The 25,428-nt window shown below is 34.1% G+C and overlaps 1 protein-coding gene across 1 annotated transcript in view; it reads right to left on the bottom strand.

Annotated features, from left to right (window-relative positions):
• Positions 1 to 25,428, bottom strand: part of Rpt5 (26S proteasome regulatory subunit Rpt5) — a 137,489-nt gene that overhangs the window by 64,357 nt on the left and 47,704 nt on the right. Inside the window, exons 5-7 of the mRNA XM_090414090.1 lie at positions 16,653 to 16,715; positions 12,172 to 12,218; positions 3,067 to 3,157 (exon numbers count right to left, since the gene is read on the bottom strand). Coding sequence (XP_090270216.1) covers positions 3,067 to 3,157; positions 12,172 to 12,218; positions 16,653 to 16,715 — 201 coding nt within the window. The remainder of the gene's footprint in view (positions 1 to 3,066; positions 3,158 to 12,171; positions 12,219 to 16,652; positions 16,716 to 25,428) is intronic.

A 25,428-nucleotide genomic window follows, 5' to 3' on the forward strand; every position in this document is an offset into this window, starting at 1 on the left:
TGGAGCACAGCGGTTATGATTGGAAAGCAAAAGGGAGTTGCAAAACTGCTCAAAGATAAAACAGATGGACTCATGGTCAACTGTCATTGTGTAAACCATCGACTGGCTCTTGCTAGTGCCCAAGCAGCTGCCGAAATGCCTTATTTAGTCATATTTAATGATATCTTAAAGTAATTGTTTTTCTTCTTCCAAAATTCCTCAGTCAGGATGGCTGGTTTAATCCAAAATATACTGAACGGTCCTCAGATTAAACTTAAAATGGCTAGTGACGCTAGATGGCTGTCTCATGATTCTGCAACATCACCTAAGAGAATGCATGGTGAGTGTTATAGCTGCATTGGAAAGAGAGACCACTGAAATGATATCACAGCTGAAGGTTTAAGTAAATATATCAGAACATACAATTTCATAGCTTCAATAATGATTTTCAGATGTGTTACTGCATTTATCTAACTTGTCTAGATCATGGCAAAGGCAAGATGTTGACTTAACTGAAATAGAGCCAGTCTTAGAAGCCAAAAAACTATCCATCATGGAATTGAAAGACACTCCTGGCAGTCATTTTCAAAATCTTCACCAGCATCTTTCAGGTGAATGGTCAGATTATTGATTATTCAGATTGTTCAATCTGAATAATCAATGGTCACATTGATTATTCAGATTCTAAGTTATTATGTTTAAGACTACAATATATGATAAATATATAGGCACAGTTATTAAACACCTGAAAGCAAGTTTTCCAGATATGCCAATCATTTCCTGCTTTTCAAGACTTTTCAATGCAGAAAGTCATGATCAATGTGAGGCTTCTGAGATTCTTTTTGATTATTATTCTAGAAATGGAAGTCCTGCAGTTTTAAACTATGAAAGTACTAAACTAGAATGGGCAGTTGCATCAAAAATTATTAATGGACAGTCATACAAAAATCTAGACCCAAGACAAATACTGCTGAAATTAGCAACAACATCTGAGCTCAAAGAGTCTTTTCCAAATTTAGCAAAACTAGCTGCTGTTGGACTGGCCATACCTGTGAGCACAGCTGAATGTGAGAGAGGTTTCTTTGCACTAAAAAGGATAAAAACCTGTATGAAGAATCGCATCAGTCAAAACACTCTAAATAATCTGATGCTGATTTCACTGGGGGGACCAGATCCGACAGATTTTAATTACGAAAAAGCTGCTGACAACTGGCCTTCTAAGAAGAAGAGAAGAATTAATGTACAGAATTTTAAGCTGTGGGGCATTACTAGGTTTTTCATTACTTAATGAGAAAATAAGAAACATCCTAGTCTTGTTTATTATAATTACTATATAAAATATTATCATTGTTTGAAGTAATTTCTAATAAAATTACTATTTTAATTTGTTATGAAAAAGGGTCTTTCTTAACTCACATATTCAAAATATGTGTTTTTATAATATTCTATTGAAGATTCACTTGTTTATGCTATGGATGTTGGAATTTACATTTTTCAGTTAAATATGGTGGAAACTTTTTGCATTTGAAGTTTATTTAGTATGTAACAAACACTAAAGTTATATTTACAATATTAATATTATATTGATGTTAGCTTTTAGTTGGTGGTATTCCATGAAGATAATAGTAAACTGAAATTCTGAAGCTTTCACTGTTATTAGAGGGGTTGTATTTACAAATAATAGAAAATGCTGTGCAGTATCTTTTTTCGTACGCCCAGCTAATGCTTCATTCCACCCGGCTGGTAAAAATTTCTGGGGAGAACACTGAGAAACTATAAGTTTCATATGAAATTTGACCAGAGCGTACGGGAATAAACTCACTGGCATTTACAAGTTGCCCTAGCCGGACCTTATAGGAGAGACGATCACTATGAAAGCGTCCGTATATTCACCTCCTATTAAATCCAGCATTATTTCAAAGCCTTCGGCTTTGGAATAATGCTGGATTTAATATCCACTTGATTTTTATAATTTTTGCATCGCAGAAGTGAAGCCTTTTGGCTGTTATTTTAGTAAATACAATTAAAATTTATTTCATTCAAGGCTATTTTTGCTGGATTCATCATCCGCTATAGCACATTAATGTTACATAGAGCTATTAACATGAATTAACAGCAAGGTCTCCAGAAGAAAACTCTATGGCAGACTTTAGTAAAAATCTTTTAGTAGGATTTTTATTTTAATTTAAACGAGACAGTTATCGTCATTCTTTGTCCATCAGACTTTCACCAAAAATGGATTGGATCTGATTAACCTCTCTCTGGGGTAGAGATGATCATATTTAAAGGAAATAAAATTATGGAATGTTAACGAAATAAACAGAGGCTCCATAACTCAGTCAGTATAGATAGATGAAGCCCTTTGGTCAGAAAAACCTGGGTTCAATTCTTGTCCATGACATGAGGAGCCTTTATCCAGTCTCTTTCAACTAAAGGTGAGTTAGCCAGTTTCATATGTAGAGGGTTTTTTCATCCCTCAGAACAAGCAAACCACAGCCCTGTGAACACACACACAGTCATAACTACTTTCCCTTAGGGGATGCAGCAGGGGAGTGATGGGCTGGCTGCATTAATTCGTCATTAGGAGACTTGACCGATTCTAAGGGATGGATGAGATGAGAAGGAAATGAAATAAACATCAACGACACGATTATTGAAAACAGTGTGGAGGATTATTGAAACTAATCAATGTGTTTCCCACCAACAAAACATTTATTAGTAAACCTACAGTATATTCATACCATGGACAGGCTAAGGATTTTCTTTTCAAAAAGAAATCATAAGATATTCATTTTTGAATTTTTATTTTTTTGTATATAGGTCCAGAAAACCTATTCTAGAGACCAAACATGAAGTTTTTTTTCCTTCTCCCCAACCAATCTACGTAAAAAAAAAAAAAAAAACAGCATCTTTACACTTTCCCAAGCTAAGAATCAATAACAGCATAAATGATTTTCATCAAAACTTCCAGTTTTATTTCTTTGTCTTATAACATAGTTTATAAACATTGAAATTACAAACAAGTTATCAAACCAGTTTCTTCAATATAAAACTATATTAATGGATAGCTGTGGAAATCCAAATTACCTCTTGGATTTGTTTGTCTAGTCCACCAATGTCACTATATTGTTCATTAGGTCTTTCATCTACTTCCATGGCTTTTACTCGAGAATCATATCTACAAATATATTGTATTACTTCCAAAAATTTTCTTGAAATTGAATGTTTACTGTGCTAAAAAGTTCTAACCTAGTGGTGCTAAACTATTTTATTGCACCTTTTATTTTTTATAAGTGTTTTTGATTAAATGGCAAAAATCCTGCATATACAACAATAATAAAATTTACATTTTATGTTTTTAAGTAGAATAAATGAGAAAATGATTCTAGGATAATAAAAGTATTTACTAAAAGAGCCAAAAGGTTTCAGTTTGGTGATGCAAAATTATATAAATCAAGCGGATATTAAATCCAGCATTATTCAAAACTGAATGCAGAAACTATGAAAGTTTCGTACGAAATTTGACCAGAGCTTACGGGAATACACTCGCCAGCATTTATGAGTTGCCCTAGAATGGACCCTATAGAAAACATGATCACTTGCCCAAGCATCCATATATTCACCTTCTATTGGTCCATTTTGATAAGGTTTCACTGGCCTGACAGCTGATTCGAACTGGTTGGTTCTCCTCAGAAACCTTAAGAGAGCAAAAACTCCGTGATCCCATAAGTGTATTCCTGTATGCTCTCTGGTCAGAAACTTTCATAGTTTCTACATTCGGCTTTGAAATAATGCTGGATTTATATAATTTTCACTGAACTGAAGCCTTTTGGGTCTTTATTTTAATTGATACTTTACGCACCGACCGAGAGTTTGCTTACGAAAAATACACCTCTCTGACACTTCAAGTTCCTTAATACTGAATGAGAATTTTTGCTCTCTTAAGGGTTCTACCTGGTCTCTGAGGAGAACCAACCAGTTCAAAACAGCTGTCAGGCCAGTGAAACCTTATCAAAATGGATCAATAGAAGGCGAATACATGGACGATTGGGAAAGCGATCATGTTTTCTATAAGGTCCACACTAGGGAGCAACTTGTAAATTGTCAGCAAGTGTTTTTCCCATAAGTTCTCTGGTCAAATTTCATATGAAACTTTTACAGTTTCTACATTCGGCTTTGAAATAATGCTGGATTTAATATCCACTTGATTTATATAATAAAAGTATATTTTCTCTAACTGCATACTTGTATAATGACCATTCATTGTCATAACAATACTACAGACATAATTTTCTTTTGCCAAATTCTGCCATTAAAATGTTCCTATTGAAACCAAAAATTAAAATTGAGAAATTTTAGTAGGATCCCAAATATTAAATACTTTGGGCAAGGAAGGCAACTTGAAACTGCTTTGTTTCATAATCATTATTCCCTGGTAAAATAGCATATTGATATCCAACCAACCATAAGGTTGAGGACTAAAACAACAACAAATATTAATTTACAACCAGTAAGAAAGGAATTATTATTATCATTTTGTCAATGAAATATTTCTAAAAAAATAAATTTAAAAAATTCATTAACAAGTCTCAAACATAAATTGAAAATCATCATACAACAGCATGCGACCAAATACAGATTGCACCAGCAGGCTCTTAAAACAATACTAGAATAAAATTTGATGTTATTCAGTGTTGTGTTTTGATTATTGAATTTTCTGAGTTTTTTTTTATGAAAATTATCAAGATGTCTATAACAATTTACAGTATGTAAAGAGGACTAGCTGTCAAAGGATGTGCTATGTTTATTAGAAAAAAAAAAAAAAAACTGATGCCTATGGTTTACAAAACTGTCACCCTTTTGACTTATGTACTATAAACATAATTTTGTTCTGCCTAATTTTACTACTAAAAATGACTTCATTGTAACCAAAATTGACATCTCTCAATAAATTTTAACAGAAATCCAACATACTGAATTTCATTAAATTCTGATTCAGAAGTGCAGAATTATTAGTTTGAATCATTCTGCAACTCTCAGCCAATGAAAAATGATCAGAGTGAATCCAAAACGAAACCACATGGATATCTAATATAAAAATTTAACCTAAACTGACCATTGTGAAGTTACTGCAATATATAATTTTGATACATTTCAGCCATTTGCACTTATGCACATCGAAAACCAAAAATTGAAACAATTCCAACATCAAAACATCATTTCAATAAAAACTTAAAAATTAACCTAATATGTACGTATGCATTTTGCAAAGCCTACCTAAAAACCACTAATATAAATAAAATTATATTTTATATTAAAGATACCAAGAAAGAAAAATGTTTCACACATGAAATATATTCCCATCTGAGCTATATACTAATGACTTCACATCACTTGCCTTGGTATGTATCCCATAATGCAAAGCACACACACACACCCTTTTGGATATGTAAAATGCTATGCATAATGAGACAAGCCACTACCCAGTAGAGATACCAAAGTTGAAATAATGTAGAAATCATACATATCCTCATATAAAAGTAGCCAAAAGGTACTAGACTTTAATAAAAATCTCTGGGTGAGAAAAGTATGTTGAAAGTTTTTTTTACCTTGGTTCTATCATACATTAAAGATACCAAGAAATTATATACTTGGTTATAATCCTTTACCCAAGGAAGCAAAGATGTTTTGCACATGAAATATATTCACGTTTGAGCTACTTGTATATAGAGGCCAATGATTTCACATCACTTGCGTTAGTATGTATCCCATAATGCAAAGCACACACCCTTCTGGACATGTAAAATGCTATGCATAATGAGAAGGGTCATTATCCAGACCAGTTTCCACCTTTATTGAGGTCTCATCAGACCATCAGAAATTAAGTATGGTGGAGGAAGAGTTCGAAGCAAAAACAGCAAGTAACAGACCAATTTGAAATTTATTTATTAATATTAAAGTAATTCTAATTTTCCTATGTGAAAGGACTGGAAAATTCTTTGCAAATGCTTCCAGCCCTAAACCGTTAATCTGCCAAGTGGTAGACTACGGTGGGCATGATTCTGCAAAACATAAACATACCAAACAAACCCATACTGAATATTTAAGTTTTTAAACTCACTACCAGAAACCCAACATGGGTGAGTCAAAGGCTCAACAATATCCCAAGACCCTTGTGGTCTGCAACCTAGCAACACTCTACAACAAACAAATATCTCATGATAAATGTGCAAAAACAAGGTTAAACAGCTGGCTCCAATCAGCATCCTTAATCCCACATTTGGCAGGGAGGACAACAAACACCAAGGAGTAGCACTTATATTAAAACCAAAGGCTCAAAACTCTCTATTGTCTTACAATCCTATCTCACCTAGGATAATTAAAGCAAGATTTAAAACATCAATCGGATCACTGACTATTATTCAAGTATTCACACCAACTTCGACATCATCATCGGAAGACATTGAGGAGTTCTATACATTTTTGCAAAAAGCAGTACAGCAGACATCAAGTCAAGATCCCCTAATTGAAATGGGGGACTTAAAGTAGGCAAAGACTGGGATACTTGGCCAAGAGTAATCGGAAAGTTAGGGTACGGAGAAAGCAATGAACGTGGCGAAAGACTGCTAAACATCTAATAATAGACTAACAATAACCAACACTTTCTTTAAACAACCAAAACCCCAAAGAAAATGGACATGGATATCACCAGACAGACAAACCAAGAATATGGTAGACTATATTATTGTAAACCAAAGATGAAAATCAAGTATCCTAAATTGCAGATTGTGGATCAGACCATAAGCTAGTATTAGCAAACCTAAGAATAAAGTTCAAATCTGAAAGCACTTTTAGATTCAAAAGGAGACTGAATAAACAATAATATTCTAAGAAAATATCAACTAGAACTAGATAAAAACCTGAAGGAACTACCAAAACAGAATATAAACATTGAAGAACATTGGTGCAAATTGAAGGAAATAATATTAAAATCGGTAGAAAATACAATAGGTTACACAGAAAGAGAAAGTAAAAAGGATTGGATCTTGAATGAAGTAAAAACGTTAAGCGATCAAAGGAAAAGCATGAAACTAAAACAGAACTATAACAGAAATGAATATACAATCTAACAGATAAGCTTAGGCGTTGATGGTTATTCATGACTTATTTTTCACGGTATTAACAACACCATACACTTTTATCAAAGAGATGTTTTATTAACGCTTATATTTTGCTGATTTTCAACTTAGCATCATCAGAGCACAACATACTTGTACACGAAACAGTGAGCGAGTGAAACAATATAATTTTCAATTTTTGCAGTCTTTTGCAATTATATTGTTTCACTCACTCACTGTCGCGTGTACAAGTGTGTTGTATTCTGATGATGCTGAGTTGAAAATCAGCGTTAATAAAACATCTCTTTGATAAAAGTGTGGCGTGTTGTTAATACCGTGAAAAATAAGTCATGAAGAAATGAATATAATTGATTAACCAGAGAAATTAGAAAATTAGTTAAAAGAGACAAGAATAACTGGTTAGAAGAAAAATGCAAAATGGCAGAGAAGCTATCAAAAGAAAATAACCTTCATGGATTATATAAACAAATAAACCAAATTAGTAAGACACAGACAACAAAAATTATAATGATCAAAAACAAAGAGGGACAACTAATTGAAAGTAAAACAAAAAGAATGGCCAGATGGGAAGAATACTTCAGTTTTATATAATAAAAACAGCTCCAAGGATATTACTATTCCAGCCACTGAAATGGAAGAGGAAACAAATATCTTTACCAAAGAAATAATAGCACACAGCATAGAAAAACTCTAAACTAGGAAAGCACCTGGCATTGATCAAATACACGCAGAATTCTTAAAAGCAGGAAAGGAACAAATTGGACCAAATCAGTTATAACTCCTATATACAAAAAGGGAGACAAAACAGAATGCAATAATTACAGAGGCATTAGCCCCTGTTAAATTGTGAATGAAACTATGTTGTGTAATTTATTTATTTTCATTCACATTTAACATTGCTTATTACATATTAATCATGATTTGTATAAAAATTATTTATTATTCCTTAATTAAGGATTACTATTTAATTATTTATTCTAAACTTAACCTACTATTAATTTATTAGGCAATATGTGTAGAATTTATAATAACTAAAAAATATATATATGATGTAACGAAAAGTATTATTATAAATAATTGTATACGTAAGGAAAGAGCTGATTATGTAGCTCAAATATTCTGTTTATTCTTATTTGTGAAAATTTTACGTTATGTAATCACTCATGTAGTAGTAGAGCATACATTACATTAGCGAAATGTTTGCGTTCATTTGTTGTCATGGAGACGCATGAAGTAAACAAGCACGAGTCGAAGAGAGCATGACCTTCGGACTGAAAGGAGAGCGAAAATATATAGAAGATTATTAATTAGAGAGAAAAGGGAGGAAGTTTTTGCGGAGCGGGAAGGAAGGTAGAATACAAGTAAAAGAAGTAGAAAAAATTTATAAATTCTCTAGGGCAGAAATTCATGAGAATAGTGTTTAGAAGTGAGCCAAAACGTAGTGAATCATATACTTAGCTGCAAGTGAAGTCAGTTGTGTTGTAAAGGAAAATTAATGCCATAACCGGATAAATAAAGAACTGGACATTCAATGGAAAATTCTGATTAGTTCCAGTTAGTCTAGGATTACGTCTTAATTCTATGTTGCCCTGAGAAGAATTATATCGAATTAAACTAGTTGGAGAAAAGTAAACAAGGAAAGATATCAGTGTCTTATTGATGTGTATTTTAGAGTAGTGAAGCGCGATTAACAGTAGTTCAGTTAAATCGTTGGAGAATTTTTATTAATGTGTATGTGTTCCGCTAACATAAATAAGTTAATTCATAAGTGTGCTCACAATTAATTGATGTATTGAAGATTGTATCTGGTAAGAGTAGTTATATTTGTTTGTTTATTCTAACATTAACATATCTTCGAAATTCAAAGTCCGAAATAAGATTGCTTGGAATATTGTCTACCTTGATTAGTGCTTCCTGTGAATTTAAACATTAAGTACAGCTGATGGATATGTGGAGACTGATTAAATAAGAAGTTTCGTTTTATTAACTTGAGTTAAGAAAGCTTGTGATTTTGAAGCTGTGAATTGTATGTGAAAGTTTAGAACATTGAATTGGCATGAGTGACTTAGCAAGATGTATTAAGTTAATTGTATTGTTTCATTTTAAAGCAGAATTCTTGTACTTGTTATATATTATATATTAAATGTTTTATTTTGTTAATCTAAATATTGTGTTTGCCTGAATTCCTTTTTATTGCACCGTTCATAAATATTTGAATCTTGCGAGAACCCCAAGTAGAGTAGTAAATAATTCGGCCTAAATAAATGAGGAGACTGCTAACTTAATCAAGAATTGATCCTACTATTTTATATAGACTAATCTAAAAATAGGGTGGCGCAGTATAATTATAAATTTCCCTACTTTTGGATCGGTGATCAATTTGCATTTAGTTGTTATTGATAAGAGTGACTTGAACCAAGATGGCGGATTTAGAACATAACATGAAAATAGAACGTCACGACACCCCCTCAGTATTCCAAGTAAGGTTTTTACAAAAGTACTCCAAAAACAAATTAAGCCATATATAGAACTAGCACTAGGAGAAGAACAAGCAGGTTTCAGATCAGGACGAAGCACAATTGATCAACTATTCACCTTAAGACAGCTAATAGAAAAGACTCTAGTGTACAACCAAAGTTGCTACATAAATTTCACAAACTTTTGTCAGGCATTTGATTCAATTCATAGAAGAGAACTATGGAAAACTATGGAAGAATTTGGAATTCCCAACAAAACAATAAGAATAATAAAGAATCTATACGAGAAATCTGAAAGTGCAGTACGAATAGAGGACACCTTAACCAACTGGTTCCACACAGGAAGTGGAGTAAGACAGGGATGCAATCTGTCACCAGACCTGTTCAATCTTACACTGGAAGAAGCAATCAATAAGGCCTTAAACAATGAAGACTCCGGAATCAAAATATATGGGAAAAATGTAACAAATTTAAAATTTGCAGACGACATTGCATTACTTGCAAGCACAGAAGAAAACTTACAGCGAATTTCTGATAAAATAAAGGAGGGGGTGTATAAAATCTGGATTAAACATAAAAATAGACAAAACAAAAATTATGCAAATAGGAAAAAGAAGCACCAATCTGAAAATTGAAATTGATGGTAAGAATCTAGAGCAGGTAGAAAATTTCATCTACCTTGGAGGAGTTATTGAGTACAATGGTGAAAAGAGACGAATCATTCAAGCATCCCAAACTTCTGGATGACTTACTAAAATATGCAAGTCAAGAGACATCAAACAAGTAACAAAAGTAAGAATCTATGAAACAATGGTCCTCCCAATACTCCTCTATGGAAGTGAATGTTGGAATCAAAAAGGCTGAAGAGAAAAAATTATTATTACTGAAATGGGTTGGCTAAGAAGATTACTTGGAGTATCTTTGCTGGATTGACTAAGAAATGAAGACATTAAGGATACGGCTAAAACAAGAAATAACAATAATAGACAAAATCCAAGAAAGAAGACTGCGATGGTTTGGCCATGTGACCAGAATGGGAACAGAAGACTACCATCTAAACCCCTGAATACAATGATGGAAGGTAAAAGATCCAAAGGATGGCCCAGAATTAGATGGATAGACAAAATAAAAGAGGACCTGAAAACCAAATCACAACAAGCAACTGGACAGAATTGTTCGGACTTTCCTGGGACAGACAGAAGTGGAAAGAGTTCATTCGGCCTCATCATCATCCACATAGATGATGGAAGAGAGAAGAAGAATCCCACATTTTCTACACATTAGATAAAGGGATAAGGGATCATAGGTCCAATCAATCCATCATGCCAGAACAGCAATCAGTTAACTTAGATAAACTATCTTCTGGCTCTGGCTCTCACCGATGAGACTTCAATAAAGATCAGAACCAGTTTGTAGTGACCCTTCCCATAATGCATGGTAATATACACTCAATGGACAAAACGTTAGAGATACCTACCTAATAGCATGTTGGTCCTCCCTCAGCACGAATAATGGCTTGTACTCTCCAAGACACTGACTCTAACAGATGCCAGAGGTAATTCCACCCATGCCTGTTGGAACATTGTCCACAACAGAACCTTAAATGTAAGTCCTAGATATATGGACATGATGTCTTGCTCTATAGCATCTACAGATGGTCCTGATATCAGGCAAGGTTTAATGCCTAATGATGAGCTGTCAACAGTGGTACACAATTAGGATGTTGGCTCACAAAGCATGCAGGGTACACTGTATGCTATGGGAGCCAACCGATGATGCTGCTTGGACCTCTGATATTGAAACTGGATGTGATTTGTGCTGCCTTTGTCCTGCAGTTGGTTTGTACGAGCCTGAACAGTCTATGTTGACCCCAGTCATCAGCGGTGTGTGGTTGGCCACCACTTGCTCACTTGGTGCTATTATGTCTGTTGACGGTGTATACTCATGGCAGACCCTTGATATGGTTGTCCCCAAGAACTCTTCTATTACCATTTGGGCAATAGAATAACCTATCTGTCTTGAGCTGATATGTCCATGAAGTTGCTAAGATCACCACATTCACCCATGTTCATTAATTGTGATACACTGTTGGGAAGCCCCAATTCTGTCTATTTACCATCTACATTCAGTTTGGATACATTTCACTCTATGCGGGGAATGCCAGTGTTAACTTCCCATCACCCCTATCTCTAAATGTTTTGTCTTCACTGAGTGTACACTTCTAAAAGGAAGTGTACATTACATTATGGGATACTAAGGCAGTTGATGTTGTCATCGGCCTCTATATACAAGAACCTAGTCGTGAAGATACTTCACTCACAAGCCTAGTATATTTACACTTGGATAAAGGACTGAACAACAATATAAATTCTTGGCAAATTTAGATTAGCTTTTTTTTAAAATTTTTTTAAATTAGATGTAATTATGATAGTAAATATGGTAAGTTTTCATATGCAATATTATTCTGTTCTTTTAAGCATTCGCTTTCATTTACACTCTTATACATACTTTTATATACTCATGGTGCAATTCAGCTTATGCTTCTTTTTTAAATTAGATGTTAAAAATGCACTTACTCTTGAGGTAATGTTTCCAAAATTAGATATGAATCCTTATTAACTCCCTAAAGAAAAATCATAAATACTATATATTATCAATATCTAACTCTTAATTTAAGAATCAGAAATAAAATATACGCAATAAAGCATCATCAATTAATAATAACACAATGTCCAAAAACTGATAGTACATAAGCTATAATTGAAGGGTGGAGGTCAATGTATCATTAATGATGATAGATGACTGCATAAGGGATGTTGTTCCTCTCTTATAAAGACAAAACAACAGGATAACGAAAAGTTACTTGAATCTTCAGGAACAATGAAAAGGTTACATTTCACAATTTTAAAAATGTAACCATTATTGTAAAAGAAAAATATATTACTGAAAAAAAGAAAATCAATTAGCTTGGGCAAAACTTGCTTATCTCTCATGCATTGTGTAGGTTCTAAAATCTACACAATGCATGAGAGGTAGGATATGATATGGTAAGTGCTCAGCCTTACCTTTGAGTGATGTATGTGAGAAAGATGAAATCATGGAAGAGCAGAAGTTGCACTGAATTCAAGCCACATGCAAGGCTTCTGCATGTGGCACTTTCACATTTTAATTTGCGATTTCTTTTATAGCCGATGTGAGCTGCAATGCAAGTTGAAATTTTGGTCTCTTGAGCTGCCTGTGATAAAATGAATTTTTTAATTCAGTACTTTGACATGACATGCCTGTTGTAGAACCAACAAAATATGGTGGGTATGAGTACATGTTTGTGTTGCAAAAGCAAATAAACAATAATCAGACCAAAGAAAACAATATTATGTTTATTGACTTTGAAAAAGCATTTGATAAAGTTAAAGAAGTATTTTATTTAACATATTAAGAGAAGGACAAATACCAAATAATATTCTAAAAGCTATCAAAAGTATATATGAAAATAATCAAATACAAATAATATTAAACGATGAACTATCTTATCCAAGAGAGATAAACCAAGGAGTCTGACAGGGATGTCCCCTTTCAGCAACTCTTTTTAATGTTTATTTGAATGAAATTATAATAAAAATTTTCATCAAGGTATCAAACCTTCTCCTACTGTGAACTCAAACACTTTCCTTTTTGCCGATGATCAAATAATAATTACAAGTTCTGAAGATAACTTACAGAAAGATATTTTAAATTTAAATGAAATAGCCAAAGATTATGGAATGATAATATCAACAGAAAAATCAAAACCGGTGGCCTTTAAAGGACAAGATCCAATAAGAACTAAAATAGTAATAGATAACAAGATTTCAGAACAGGTGAATTCATTTAACTACCTAGGAGTATGATTACATATAAAAATGTAAAAAGATATAAATCTAAAAATTGTAAAATATTTAAAAATAATAGGTGTAATTAACTCTATATTTAAAGCCTAATCTAGTTCAAAAACAAACTACTAAAAGTATACAATACATTAGTCCTACCACTCTTATTATATGGAAGTAAAATCTGGACAATAAAACAAAACAACTGAAATGAAGTTTATGAGAAAAAAAAAATCTTTTGTGATCAAATAGAATATACTGCAAAGTATATTCTATTTGATCACAAAAGAAATGAAGAAATATGAAAGAATTAAACCAGGAATCAGTAATAGAAAAAATATAAACATAAATGGATGGAAGACGTTGAAAATATAAAAACAGAAAGATTACAAAAACAGGTTTTAAATTACAAACCATTAGGAAAAAGAAAACCAGGATGTCTCTAAAGAGATTCAATGATGACTTCTAAGGTTGGAACAGGCCACTCTAGGCCTACATTTTTGAAAACATGATGAGTATGATGAGGAGAAAACAGGAACAAAAGTCGTAGATATAATTCATCTCCTTTGGTGCCCAAGGACACGAGAATGCCTGGTTGAAGGATGTTCACTAGGAAAGTAAATAGAGATCAGGTTATGGTCAAGGTTAGCAAGGAAGAACTGACATCTATAGTATATCCATAAGGAGAACTGGTCACAAATGTTGGGAGGATAGCCAGGATTATCTGGCATTCTAGTGGAGAGATGAAAATGAATAAGATCATTGCTAACAGTAAATACCTGGACATTCATTCCAGCTTGATCAGGGAATCAAGCTGGAATGGAAGGGAATCAAACTGCTTGGAAAAGGGAAACCGCTGAATTTGTGACTATTGAAGTACCCAAAGAAAGTCTATTTCACTGTTTGGGACTGTAGAAAAATCAGGCAAAAATATTTTTGATATTTCGTACTCGAGCAATTCTGTTCACACATTGTCTACTCCAGCTGCCTTTCACACTTTTATTTACTAATAGCTTTTTTTTTTCTACCTCCAGTAATTATTAAATACTCCTGAAAGCATTTGTTTTGTACTTTCTCCAACTTTTCTATCAACTGATTATATCATTTATTAATCTTTTAAAGTAATTATTCCAAACATACAGAGTATCCTTATTTTCAATGTTTATGTCATCCTTATCTCTGCTTACTTAGCTACTTTAATGTAGCTATATTTAGTCTATTTAATTTAGCTATATTTGTATATAGTTTTCTTGCATTTTTTTTTAGATCTTCGAAGGACACATACTGACTTACTTGGAAAGAACTTTTGATGACTACTTGTTTTTCAGGACTGACTTTAATTTGAGTTCACCATGAAGTTATGATTTTTTTATCCTTGCAGATGACTTAACTAGAAGCTTTTCTGGTGAATTAAAAGTTTCAGTTTTATTTTATTAAACAGTGATCACTTCTGACAAACCCCATGTGTACTCTTGTATCTAGAATCAGTCTATATATATGCCATATGCCATTGTCTATAAATATGCCATTCAAGTGCATGTACATTCATAGAAGAGAATGTGTAGAGTCTACACCATTATATTTAGCTGAAGCAATGGTGTTGACATTGTAAGAAAAGATGTTTTAATTGTTGAGCATTGTTTTCATTCATACAGAGTTGGTATATCAAATGGTCCAAGCCTACAACATGTTTGTGAGCAGTTTGTTAATTTTTCCAGTAGTGTGTCCCACGCAATAGTTTCACCATTGCCTCAATTGAGAGGGTCCAACGTACTGGGAGTGTTCTGCCACAATGCAAAGGGCATTCTGGGAGACCACGAACTCTTAACACAAATGAGAATCATGGGAGTGCGCTGGAGCGAGTGTTACAGTTCTCCGAAACGCAGACGATGTCAAACAGTGGTAAAACTCAGGATACCAAGGCAGTCACTATAGAGAATCCTTAAAGAGCTGGGTGCCTTTTTCATATGTCATTCAGGTCGACCAGTGTTTAACAGTAATGGATTACAATGTATGGTGGGAATACTATGCACATGTGCTGCAAATGTCTATGAAGATCCGTCCTTCCTCCATAATGTCTGTTTCTCAGAGGAGGCATATTTCCATCTAAGCAGTTGATTAAATAGATGAAACGACAGGTTTCTTGGTTTCTCAAGACCTGAATTTGTCCAAGAGAAACCTCTTGGACAAATCTCTTCACAGCAAGAAGGTCACAAATTCGCTATTCCGTGACCGTGAATAGCGAATGCTACATCGAGAATGTGTTTGTTCTGTTCACCCAGGATTTGCAAAAAACATTCCGTTTTGTGCACAGGTATTCTAGCAGGACAGAGCAACCTATCACACATCATGTGGTTCTAGAGCCAATTTATCAGAACACTTCCCTGAGAGGCTCATTTTGAGGTTCACAGAATTCCCATACCCTTCATGTTCTCCTGATCTCACATCACATCACTTGATGCCTTCATACCGTGATGAACTAAGGGATAAATTTTACGATATGTCCAGCAGATGCCTGAGCCCTTGTTCTCCACGATGACAGAGAACCTTCGCATACATACACTACTAAATCTGCCTTGAAAGAGAAGGTGCCCATTTTGAGCATGTATTCTACTGTCATCAACACTTTATTTGACCAAGATTCCACTGATAGATGTGAATGTACATATCATCATGTGTAAACATACATTTCTTTGTTAATAAATCCATTTACTCCATAACACATATCGTTGTCATTATTCAGTACTGCTTTTTTTTTTTTTTTTTTTTTTGTCATACTGTATTTGGGATATTTTTCTTCAAGAATTGCCAATGCATGGTATGGATATCATGTCTTTGCAATTAATTTCTGAAGTATCACAGGATGGATCATCGGAAAATAAAAGCTTAGTTAGTACCTTTTTTTTGTGTGTGTAACCAAATTTGGAAGAACTGATTAAATAGGATTTGAAATTCTTTTCTTTTAATTTCACAATTATATATATATAAAGCTCTATTTTTACAAGGTTTTGATTATACTTAATTTTTGTTGAAGATGATGGAACAAGATAGTTTACATGTACTTGCCCATGTGGGTCTAGTAGAGTCCCTACATGCTTGCTATAGAGAAAGTTGAGTATTATTATATTTCATAGGATAAATGAATAATATATAATAAGCTTCAAAAAGTTTCATATGTTGAAACCACTTACAACTAGATCTCCAGGCCTTAGTTTTTCTGCATCAACCAGACCTATCACTGGCAAAAAATATGTCTGAAAATATATAAAAATAATTTTATAAATATCATGACAATTGCCTGCTACACCTTAAATGAATTTTATAAACCAATTTATCTTATCTAAATGAGACAAAGATTTTAAAAAAACATTTTTTAAATAAATTCTCAAGAAATTAATGAACAAAACTATGGATTGAGAGTTCAGTTAACCAATCAATGGCACTATCTGGGAATGAATGCAAGTTCACAAAGCCTCCAGTGAATGAGTGTGTAGGGCAGTCATCAGTGATATGATGCAGAGTTTTCACAGTACCACATACACAAAAGGGTGACTGTGAAATTCCCCACATATGTAATAAGTGGCCATAGCAGCCTTGTCCACTCCTAAATCAGTTAGCTAGCTCCAGAAGTGTCGAGATAGACTGAATCCTGGAGGTTTGATAGTAATCAGGTACTTGTTTGCAGTTCATCAATCTTCTCCACCAGTCCTGGGGACCATCATCTGGTATTTTCACTAGTCGTATGGGAGATCTGGAGGTGGAGAGATATCTTGATGTATAGGAAGATACATGTTATATCTGATTTTCTTTATTTCTTTGATAGTAGCTTCTTCTCTTCCGAAGTATGGAGGAGTGATGTGAGAAAGAACAGGTAATTACAGGAGAGGAGTAGATCCAGAGAATGGCTCTCATTATTTTGTTAAGTTATGTGTCACTGTATAGTGACTTTTGGCATCAAATTGGTTAACAATACTCTGCAACAGGGAATATCAGAGACAAGGCATTACAACCCCAAGTTGTGCCAATGAGCTTGTTTATGCTGTTGTTCCAGGCAGATATTTTTAACTTAGTTTTTTCCAAATGTTTTTGGTAAATCGGACTATGATCAAGTGTGACATCAAGGTAATAAAGGGTGTTTTCTCATGATAATAGTTTAATGGAGTGAAACAGCACTAGGAAATGATTAAAAATAGTATTTAATGCTTCAAATATTTCATCTCAGTTACAGAGGCATCATTAGGGAGTACAAATTGACTCTTATAACACAAATAAAGGCAGCACAAAACTGAAACACGTGTACCCACTATGGACACCTGTCGGTGGCCTAGGATGTAAACTGAGATCTAGAAGTATTAGTGTTTCCCATATTTTGGGAAGTTTTATGCAACCATATTTATTTAAAGTAGGCTGATTTTTAAGAGCAGCAGCTGATTCTAAAAACAGTCTCTCACTTCTACATTTACTGTGATGGAGCAAGATAGTCTTTTTCCAATTGACTCTGTGAACTGTATCCAAAGCATCACCTGCAGACATATTTTTTATGTTCTTCAATTCGGATGGTAGCTGACCTTCTCTGTCCACAGTGGGCCAACTTGCAGGAACAAGAAACTTACAATGCACCTGGAACTGAGAGGGGAGGGAGTTTGTCTTTAGTGAAAAGGATAGGAGCAACTAATTCTAAGTGGTGCAAAGATTGTTTCTGATGTGCCTCAGACATAGGGGATGGTGATAGCATTACTGAAATCTTTCTGAAGAGTAGGTCATGGATTGGAGGAAGGATTGATTCTTTTTTTTTTTTTTTTTGATATTGTGGGAATTGCAGCCATTAGATAGTAAGTTCTGTTGCAGGAGAGGTCTCATTGGAACAATGGTTATATAAGCACTATGGGATAGTGTTTTAATTGTTGTTATTATTAAGACAGACCTCCAGGGAGTTAGAAACTCATCGAGTGAGGTCATATCTACATGCACCTTGTTCTGGAATTCATTCACACTGCTTACACACAACATCCAATGGCAATCCATTCCAATCACGCACCACTCTATGAAAGAAAAATCTAGATCTTCCCCCTTCTTAGTAGCATTCATTCTCAGCTTCCAAGGATGCCCCCTTGTCCTTCCCCACCCTCCATAAAATAAAAAATTCCATCAACTGAAATCCTGTGTGACCCTCTCAGAAATTTGTAAGTCTCAATGATATCACTCTTTTCCTGTTTGCTAGTTGTCTGAGGTCTACAAATTCTCAATCTGCCTTCATAATCAGTATTCCATAATTCTGATAGAATTTTTAACATAGCACTCTCTCCCTTGGTCAGAATCACAATGGAAACCAGATGCTTATGACAGATGAACAAACTTAGAAAGAAAAAAAAAAGCTTGCCAATAATGTTGCCATCTATGGTTGAGGCTGAGAATTTTTCAGACCACCCTCATACATCAGTTTATTTAAGAATGCAAATATTTCTCTCAAATTTGCGAGTCCCTTGTTCTTGTTTAATAATCTTGTAGAACTAGAAAATACCACCGTGGAATGTATACATGCTACTATAATTGCTACTTTAAATTCATATGGATTTTCTGATAACTATATAAAAAATCATTTCATTGCATTAGTGTAATGTTAGGAAACAAATCAGGTGTTGCAATCAAACTTCTACAAAAATTTCCCAATGTTGTGATTTGGCATTGCATAGCTCATAGTTTACACTTAGCATTAGATGATTTGATAAAAAAACATTAAAGAAATAAATCATTTTTTGAAATATTTATGGATAAATTATATGCTTTTTATCATCAATCACCAAAAAATCAATGAGAATTAAATGCTATTGCAAAAGACCTTGGTATCGAAATTTTAAAGATCAGCCATGTGTTTGGAACACAATAGGCAGCTTGCAGTTTACGAACGGCTCTTGCTTTGTGGAGAAATTAACCAGCTTTATGCAAGCATTTTGCATCGAACGATAAATATAAGGGCTTTTTAAACCGACTTCTCAATTTGGAATTTTTAAAAGATCTAGCATTAATGATTAATATCCTACAAAAATTATCATCTCTCTCAGAAGCTCTACAAAGTCGCAATATAAGTATCATAAGGGACTTTTTTATTTTTTTTGCTCGACAATGCGAGCCCTTTGTTAAAATTTCCATAGCTCACCACTGCTTGTCACTGTTGATAAAGGTGATGGTATGTTATACCATCCCACAAAAAAGCACTGGTGATACTTAATAATGAAGCAATACACAAGGTATATTACCTCATTATTAAAATACTCTGGATCAGAGATTGTTGTAGGGGGAAAAACAAGAATAGTCTAAGTACTTAAAAAAAAGTTTATAGTGAAAAACTTGGCTGAGGCATTTGCCTCAGTTAAGGCAATTTGGTTATTTGAGAAGATGGATCCTGCCCAGAATGCTGCAATTTCTCACTGCAGGGAAATTTATGCAGAAAGGAAAAAGCGTACTGCATCTTCTCTAAGACAAACTAAGCTGGATGAAATGTACAAATCTTTACACACACCTACTATCTGTCATGTCTCACCCCCTGAACTAGACTTTCCACAAGTTATAAATCTAGTGAACCATCCTCAATGTATTGTTTCGATTCCTCAATTCAAAGAATTTTTGTTGATCACCTAGTCTCCCAAGCTTCTGATTAATTCACTAATTAATAATGCAGCAGCTTTGAAGTATTATCTTGCTTCATATGTTTCCAGCCAATTATTTTAAGATAAATGCACAAAAGTACTGTACATCATGTCTCGATATTCATGACAGCGCTATACGAATCATTTGTATACACTGTACTTTTTCACTATAACTAGAGTAAAATAAGTTAACAAAATGTTTTATTTTGGTACGCTAATTGTTAATATAATCCTTATAGTTCATACAGTTATTTTCAATTTATGAGAGGATTGTCAAAATGGAACCTGTCATAAGTTGAAAACTGACTGTATCAGTAATGACCAGAACAGAAATCCTGCAAGCACATACCATTATTATTAGCTTTGTTCTTTTCTACATATTTTTCTCAAGCAATTCTAATTTGATATTCATTTTGGGGTGCTTAAGGGTGAAAGCTGTATAACTGAGAGGAGACCACATAGCAGTTAAAGGAATGTGGAGAACCGACCAGAGTTTCTGATCTAATGTCCAATCCTCACCTCATGGTGCACCCTGTTAGGTATCTACCTGGATACTGAACGAACGAGGATGGGCTGGCAATATGGGATTTAGCTGAACACATTGCATTCTTATTGAGTTAAACTACAATATTAAATGATGGTACAACATGACAGAATTTCATGTCGGCTGGAGTGAAGCATCACCCAGTTAAACAAAGCCCCAGTTGTTTTCGCCAGGGAACCAGAGTACACAGCGAAGTCAGCTATTGGAACAAATCCTAAAACACACCCCAACTCAACATCACCAGAGTTCAAGATCGGTACTATCAACATAAGAAGCCTGAATAGCAAAGAAATGGAGCTAGCTGAGGAGTTACATAAGTACCAGATTGACATAATAGGGGTGACTGAAACAAAAAAGATAAAAACTGGTGAGACCTTTTTGAGCAATAAATACAAAATGTTATATTCAGGCAATGACAATCAAGGAAAAGAAGGAGTAGCCATAGTATTCAACACTAAATACGAGGATAATCTTTTTAATGGCAGGCAATTTCAAGAAGAGTGATGTGGGGAACTGGACAATGAGACTTTGGCAATGACATTGATAATGAGACAATGGAACTGGACAATGAGACTTTTGTGGGACCTACAGTCCCACAAAAGGTTCTACTAAGGAAGAAGTGGAGGAATTTTTTTTTTTAAGGCTTTTACAGAAAGCAAATGACACAATGAAAAAGGAAAAGTTGGTCCTTGTTGGAAATCTAAATAGCAAAGTAGGAAATAATTGTCAGACATACAAAAATATTTTGGGAACATTTGGAGAAAAGAGCAAAGCTAATAATAATGGCATATAACGTTGAATTTCTGCTTCAGGACATGGACTGGTTATTACTAACACTTTTATGTTCCAAAATAAAAATGTAAACAAATTCACATGGAGAGAAGAGGCAAGGAATAAGAAAAGTCTCATTGACTATGTTACTGTTGATAGTGATGTTTTCTCCTTAGTGCAGGACCAGAGTGTAAGAATTTGAAATTGGAAGCAATCACTATTGAATTTAGTATTGAAAAGAAAAACATGTAAGAAAGTTTTAAAGCGAATAAAAGTTGAGCAACTCTCAGATGTGAACTGTAGACTAAAATACACAAACATCATTCAAGAAAAAATGAAAGAGTTTGAGAAGAGGAACCAAACCTTGGGGATTCAGTGCAAATCCTGAAGAAAACTTTGACTGATTCAGCCAGAGAGGCATGTGATGAGGTTTTCTGCAAGGATAGAAAAATCAGAACTCCACTGTGGACACAGGAAGTTAAAGAGGTAGTGAAGGAAAAGAAGAAAGCATTTCAAAAGTTCCTGGCAAATAAGTCAGCTTGTGCTCTTAGAGAATACAGAGACAAATGTAAGAAAGCTAAACAAATGTCATGGGAAGACTTTGGTAAGAACACAGAAAATAAATATCAATTGAAGTACCTCAGAAATAAATGGAGGAAAGAGTGCCATAAAAGTAATGAGAGATGATAAAGGTGACATTAAAACTGGAGAAAAAGATATCCTCGAAGAATGGAGTAATTACCTTGAAAAATTGCTAAATGAAACAATCAGTGAGAGCACAGTTGTAAAAACACCCAAGAGGCATGCAGTCAGGAATACATATCCATACTTGAAGTAGAAAAAGCCATCAAAAGCCTGAAATGTAGAAAGGCAGCTGGAGTAGATGATATTTGACCAGAAATGCTCAAGTATGGAATTATAAGTCTTACATTTGCTGCACTGCATAGTTCAGAAGGCCTGGACAGAGGGATGCATTCCAGATGATTAGAGTAGAGCTCTCATAGTTATATATAAAAAAGGGAAATAAAACTGAATGTGAGAATACATAGGTATTTCTCTACTGAGTTTCTGGTAAGATTTACACAAGTATACTTCAGAAACTGTTGAGGATTGTGGAAGAAAAGTGTCAGGATTAGATCTTCACTTTACAACAAATAGTTAAGAAATCATAAGAATATAACAAAGATCTGTATTTAAGTTTTGTAGATCTGGAAAAGGCATATGACAAGGTGCCAAGAGAGAAGCTATTCAATACGCTACAGTTACATGGTGTCAATGGGGCATTATATCAAGCAATACTAAGTCTTTATTTGAGTTGTAAGTCAGCAGTTAGAATTGAAGGAAATACAGGAAGATGGTTTAATGTCAAATCTGGTGTTAGACAAGGATGTACATTATCCACTCTGTTATTCATTATCCATATGGATCACATTATGAAGGAAAGTGGTATTAAAAAAGATATCAAAATTGGAAATGTTAATCTCATTCTTTGCTCTATGCAGATGATGTTACGCTTCTAAATAAATCAGCTATAAGTCTGCAAGATTCCCTGACTAAATTGAATAACTGTTGTAATAGATATGGTATGAAGGTCAACAATAACAAGACAAAGAAAATGAAAATAGAGCACTTGTAGCTCAATGGAACTAGTAGGTGTTTTTAAGGTGCTAGGCCACATGAAGAATGGTGACCTGAATTCAGTTCTAATTGTTGACTAGAGGAGTTTTTTCTAAGCTTTTTTTTTGCCAGCCTGGTTGACTGACTGGTTAGTGTATTTGCTCTCCAGCCAAAAGGCTGTGAATTCGAATCCCGTCACAAACATGGATATTTGTGATTGCTTGTGGAAATACAAGTGGTGGTGGTCGGTTGTAGATGGTGTAGTTGCAGTCAGTTGGTGATTGAATGGTGAAGACAGAGTTGTAGAGCAGGTGCCCTCCCTCGATGAGCACTCTGGACTCGCTGGGGGTGTCAAATAATAATAATAATAATAATAATAAAAAATAGGCAGAAGCATTGAAAATATCAACTGCATTGTGAATGGAGAACCTAAAGAACATCTCAGCTACTTAGGCACAATATTCAGTGAGGATGGTAAATTAAATACAGGTAGATCTCACTTTACTAATTTCATGGATTGAATTTTTATTTTTAATTGTGCGCAGCGAAGCCAATGTAATGGGTATATATGGGGAATTACGCCATATGTAATGACATAGTGATCAGTTAGAACGAGCCTTGGCGACGCGTGTGTTATTCATAGTTTTCTTGAATTACACTCGATTTTTTATTTTTTCTAATTTTTAACTTTAACCCTTTCACTTTTCCAACAATATCAAAAAGAAGCAACAGCGCAAAACCAGAAAATGAGCAAAACACACAAGGAAAAGCAATTATGTTAGAGAAAAAATACAAAATTATTACAAGCCATTAAGTGGGTAGCACTGTTAAAACTCTTTCTGAGAAATTTTCTCTTGCAGCTTCTACAGTTTGCAGAATTTTAAAGGATAAAGAAAATATTAAGGGAAAAAAAAAAAAAGGAATATGGCATAAACTTTGTCCTCAGTTTAATGATAATACTGAAGGCTTTGAAGACTCAACTAAGATTGTGAATTCTAAAACTCAAGCAGTCTTAGGTATGACTAACCAGTTTCAAATGGAAGTTTCGGAAGGTGATGTTAATGAGTTGCTTCAATCTCTCATTCAATCTATGGAACTCTCATCCAATGATCTCCTTGAATTAGAGGAACAAGAAAGAAATGAAGAAGAAAAAGACAAAGAAGATAATGAATATGAAACTCCAAATTGGTTAAAAAGTCCTTTAAAAGGCATAGAAGAAGCATTTAAACTTCTCGAAAAAACCCAAGCAATCTTTGAATCAAAAGATTCGGACTTTGAATGATTTAGTAAATTTTCCTGCAAAATGAATAATGTTTCTGCTTGCTATTGAGCTATTTCAAACGAAAGTCAACGAAGCAGATGACATATCATCATCAAATCCCTGCCATGTACCCACAAGGGGTGTACAGGATATGATAGTACTACGTGAAAAAGTTACATCATTACTAACTTCCTATCTACAATTTTCCTCCAAATCAGTCTGTTACTTGTCAAGACTTTAACATTATTAGATCTTATATTTCTATTGTCCAAGACACTTTGTACTGTATCAATCCACCTATATCTTGGTCTTCCTCTGGGTCGTTTTCCTGCCAACCTGGCAGAAAACACTTGTTTTGCTAATCTTTCCTCGCCCATTCTGTTTAAGTGACCATACCACCTGAAATTAGCTCTGCTAATGCATTCCTGGATGCTGACAATGTCAAGTTCTTTCCTAATATCCTCATTTTTAATATGATATTGCCATTCATGCCATCTGTTCACACCTCTAATCTTTCTCAGGACTCTCATATCTGCAGTCTCTAGTCTTTGGTCAAGTGTTTTACTTCTGACCCAGCTCTCAGATCCATAAGTTAAAACTGGTTTGAACACTGTCTTGTATACAGCTCGGCTAATTTAGTGTTCTGACTAATTTCTCTCTTATTCCATATGAATTTATTCAATTGACTTCCTACAATACCAGCTTTGTTGATTCTGTTGTCTATTTCTATATTTAATTTACCACCTTCACTAAAAATCGTGCCTAAGTAGCTGAAATGTTTTACTTGCTCCACAGGTTCCCCATTCACAACACAGCTGATATTTTCAACGATTCTGCCTATTTTCACTGTCTTTGTCTTTTTATTGCTGACCTTCACACCATATCTATTACAACAGCTATTCAATTTAGTCAGAGAATCTTGCAGACTTGTAGCGATTTATTTAGAAGTATAACATCGTCCACATAAAGCAAAGAGCTGACATTAACATCTCCAATTTTGATATCATGTTTAATAGTACTTTCCGTCATAATGCGATACATATAGATAATGAATAACACAGGGGATAATGTACATCCTTGTCTCATACCAGATTTAACATTAAACCATCTTCCTGTACTTCCTTCAA

The sequence above is a fragment of the Typopeltis vanoorti genome, chromosome 24 (genome assembly GCF_054136105.1).
Source record: "Typopeltis vanoorti isolate ZY-2024b chromosome 24, IOZ_Tvanoo_1.0, whole genome shotgun sequence".
NCBI classification, from domain to species: domain Eukaryota; kingdom Metazoa; phylum Arthropoda; class Arachnida; order Uropygi; family Thelyphonidae; genus Typopeltis; species Typopeltis vanoorti.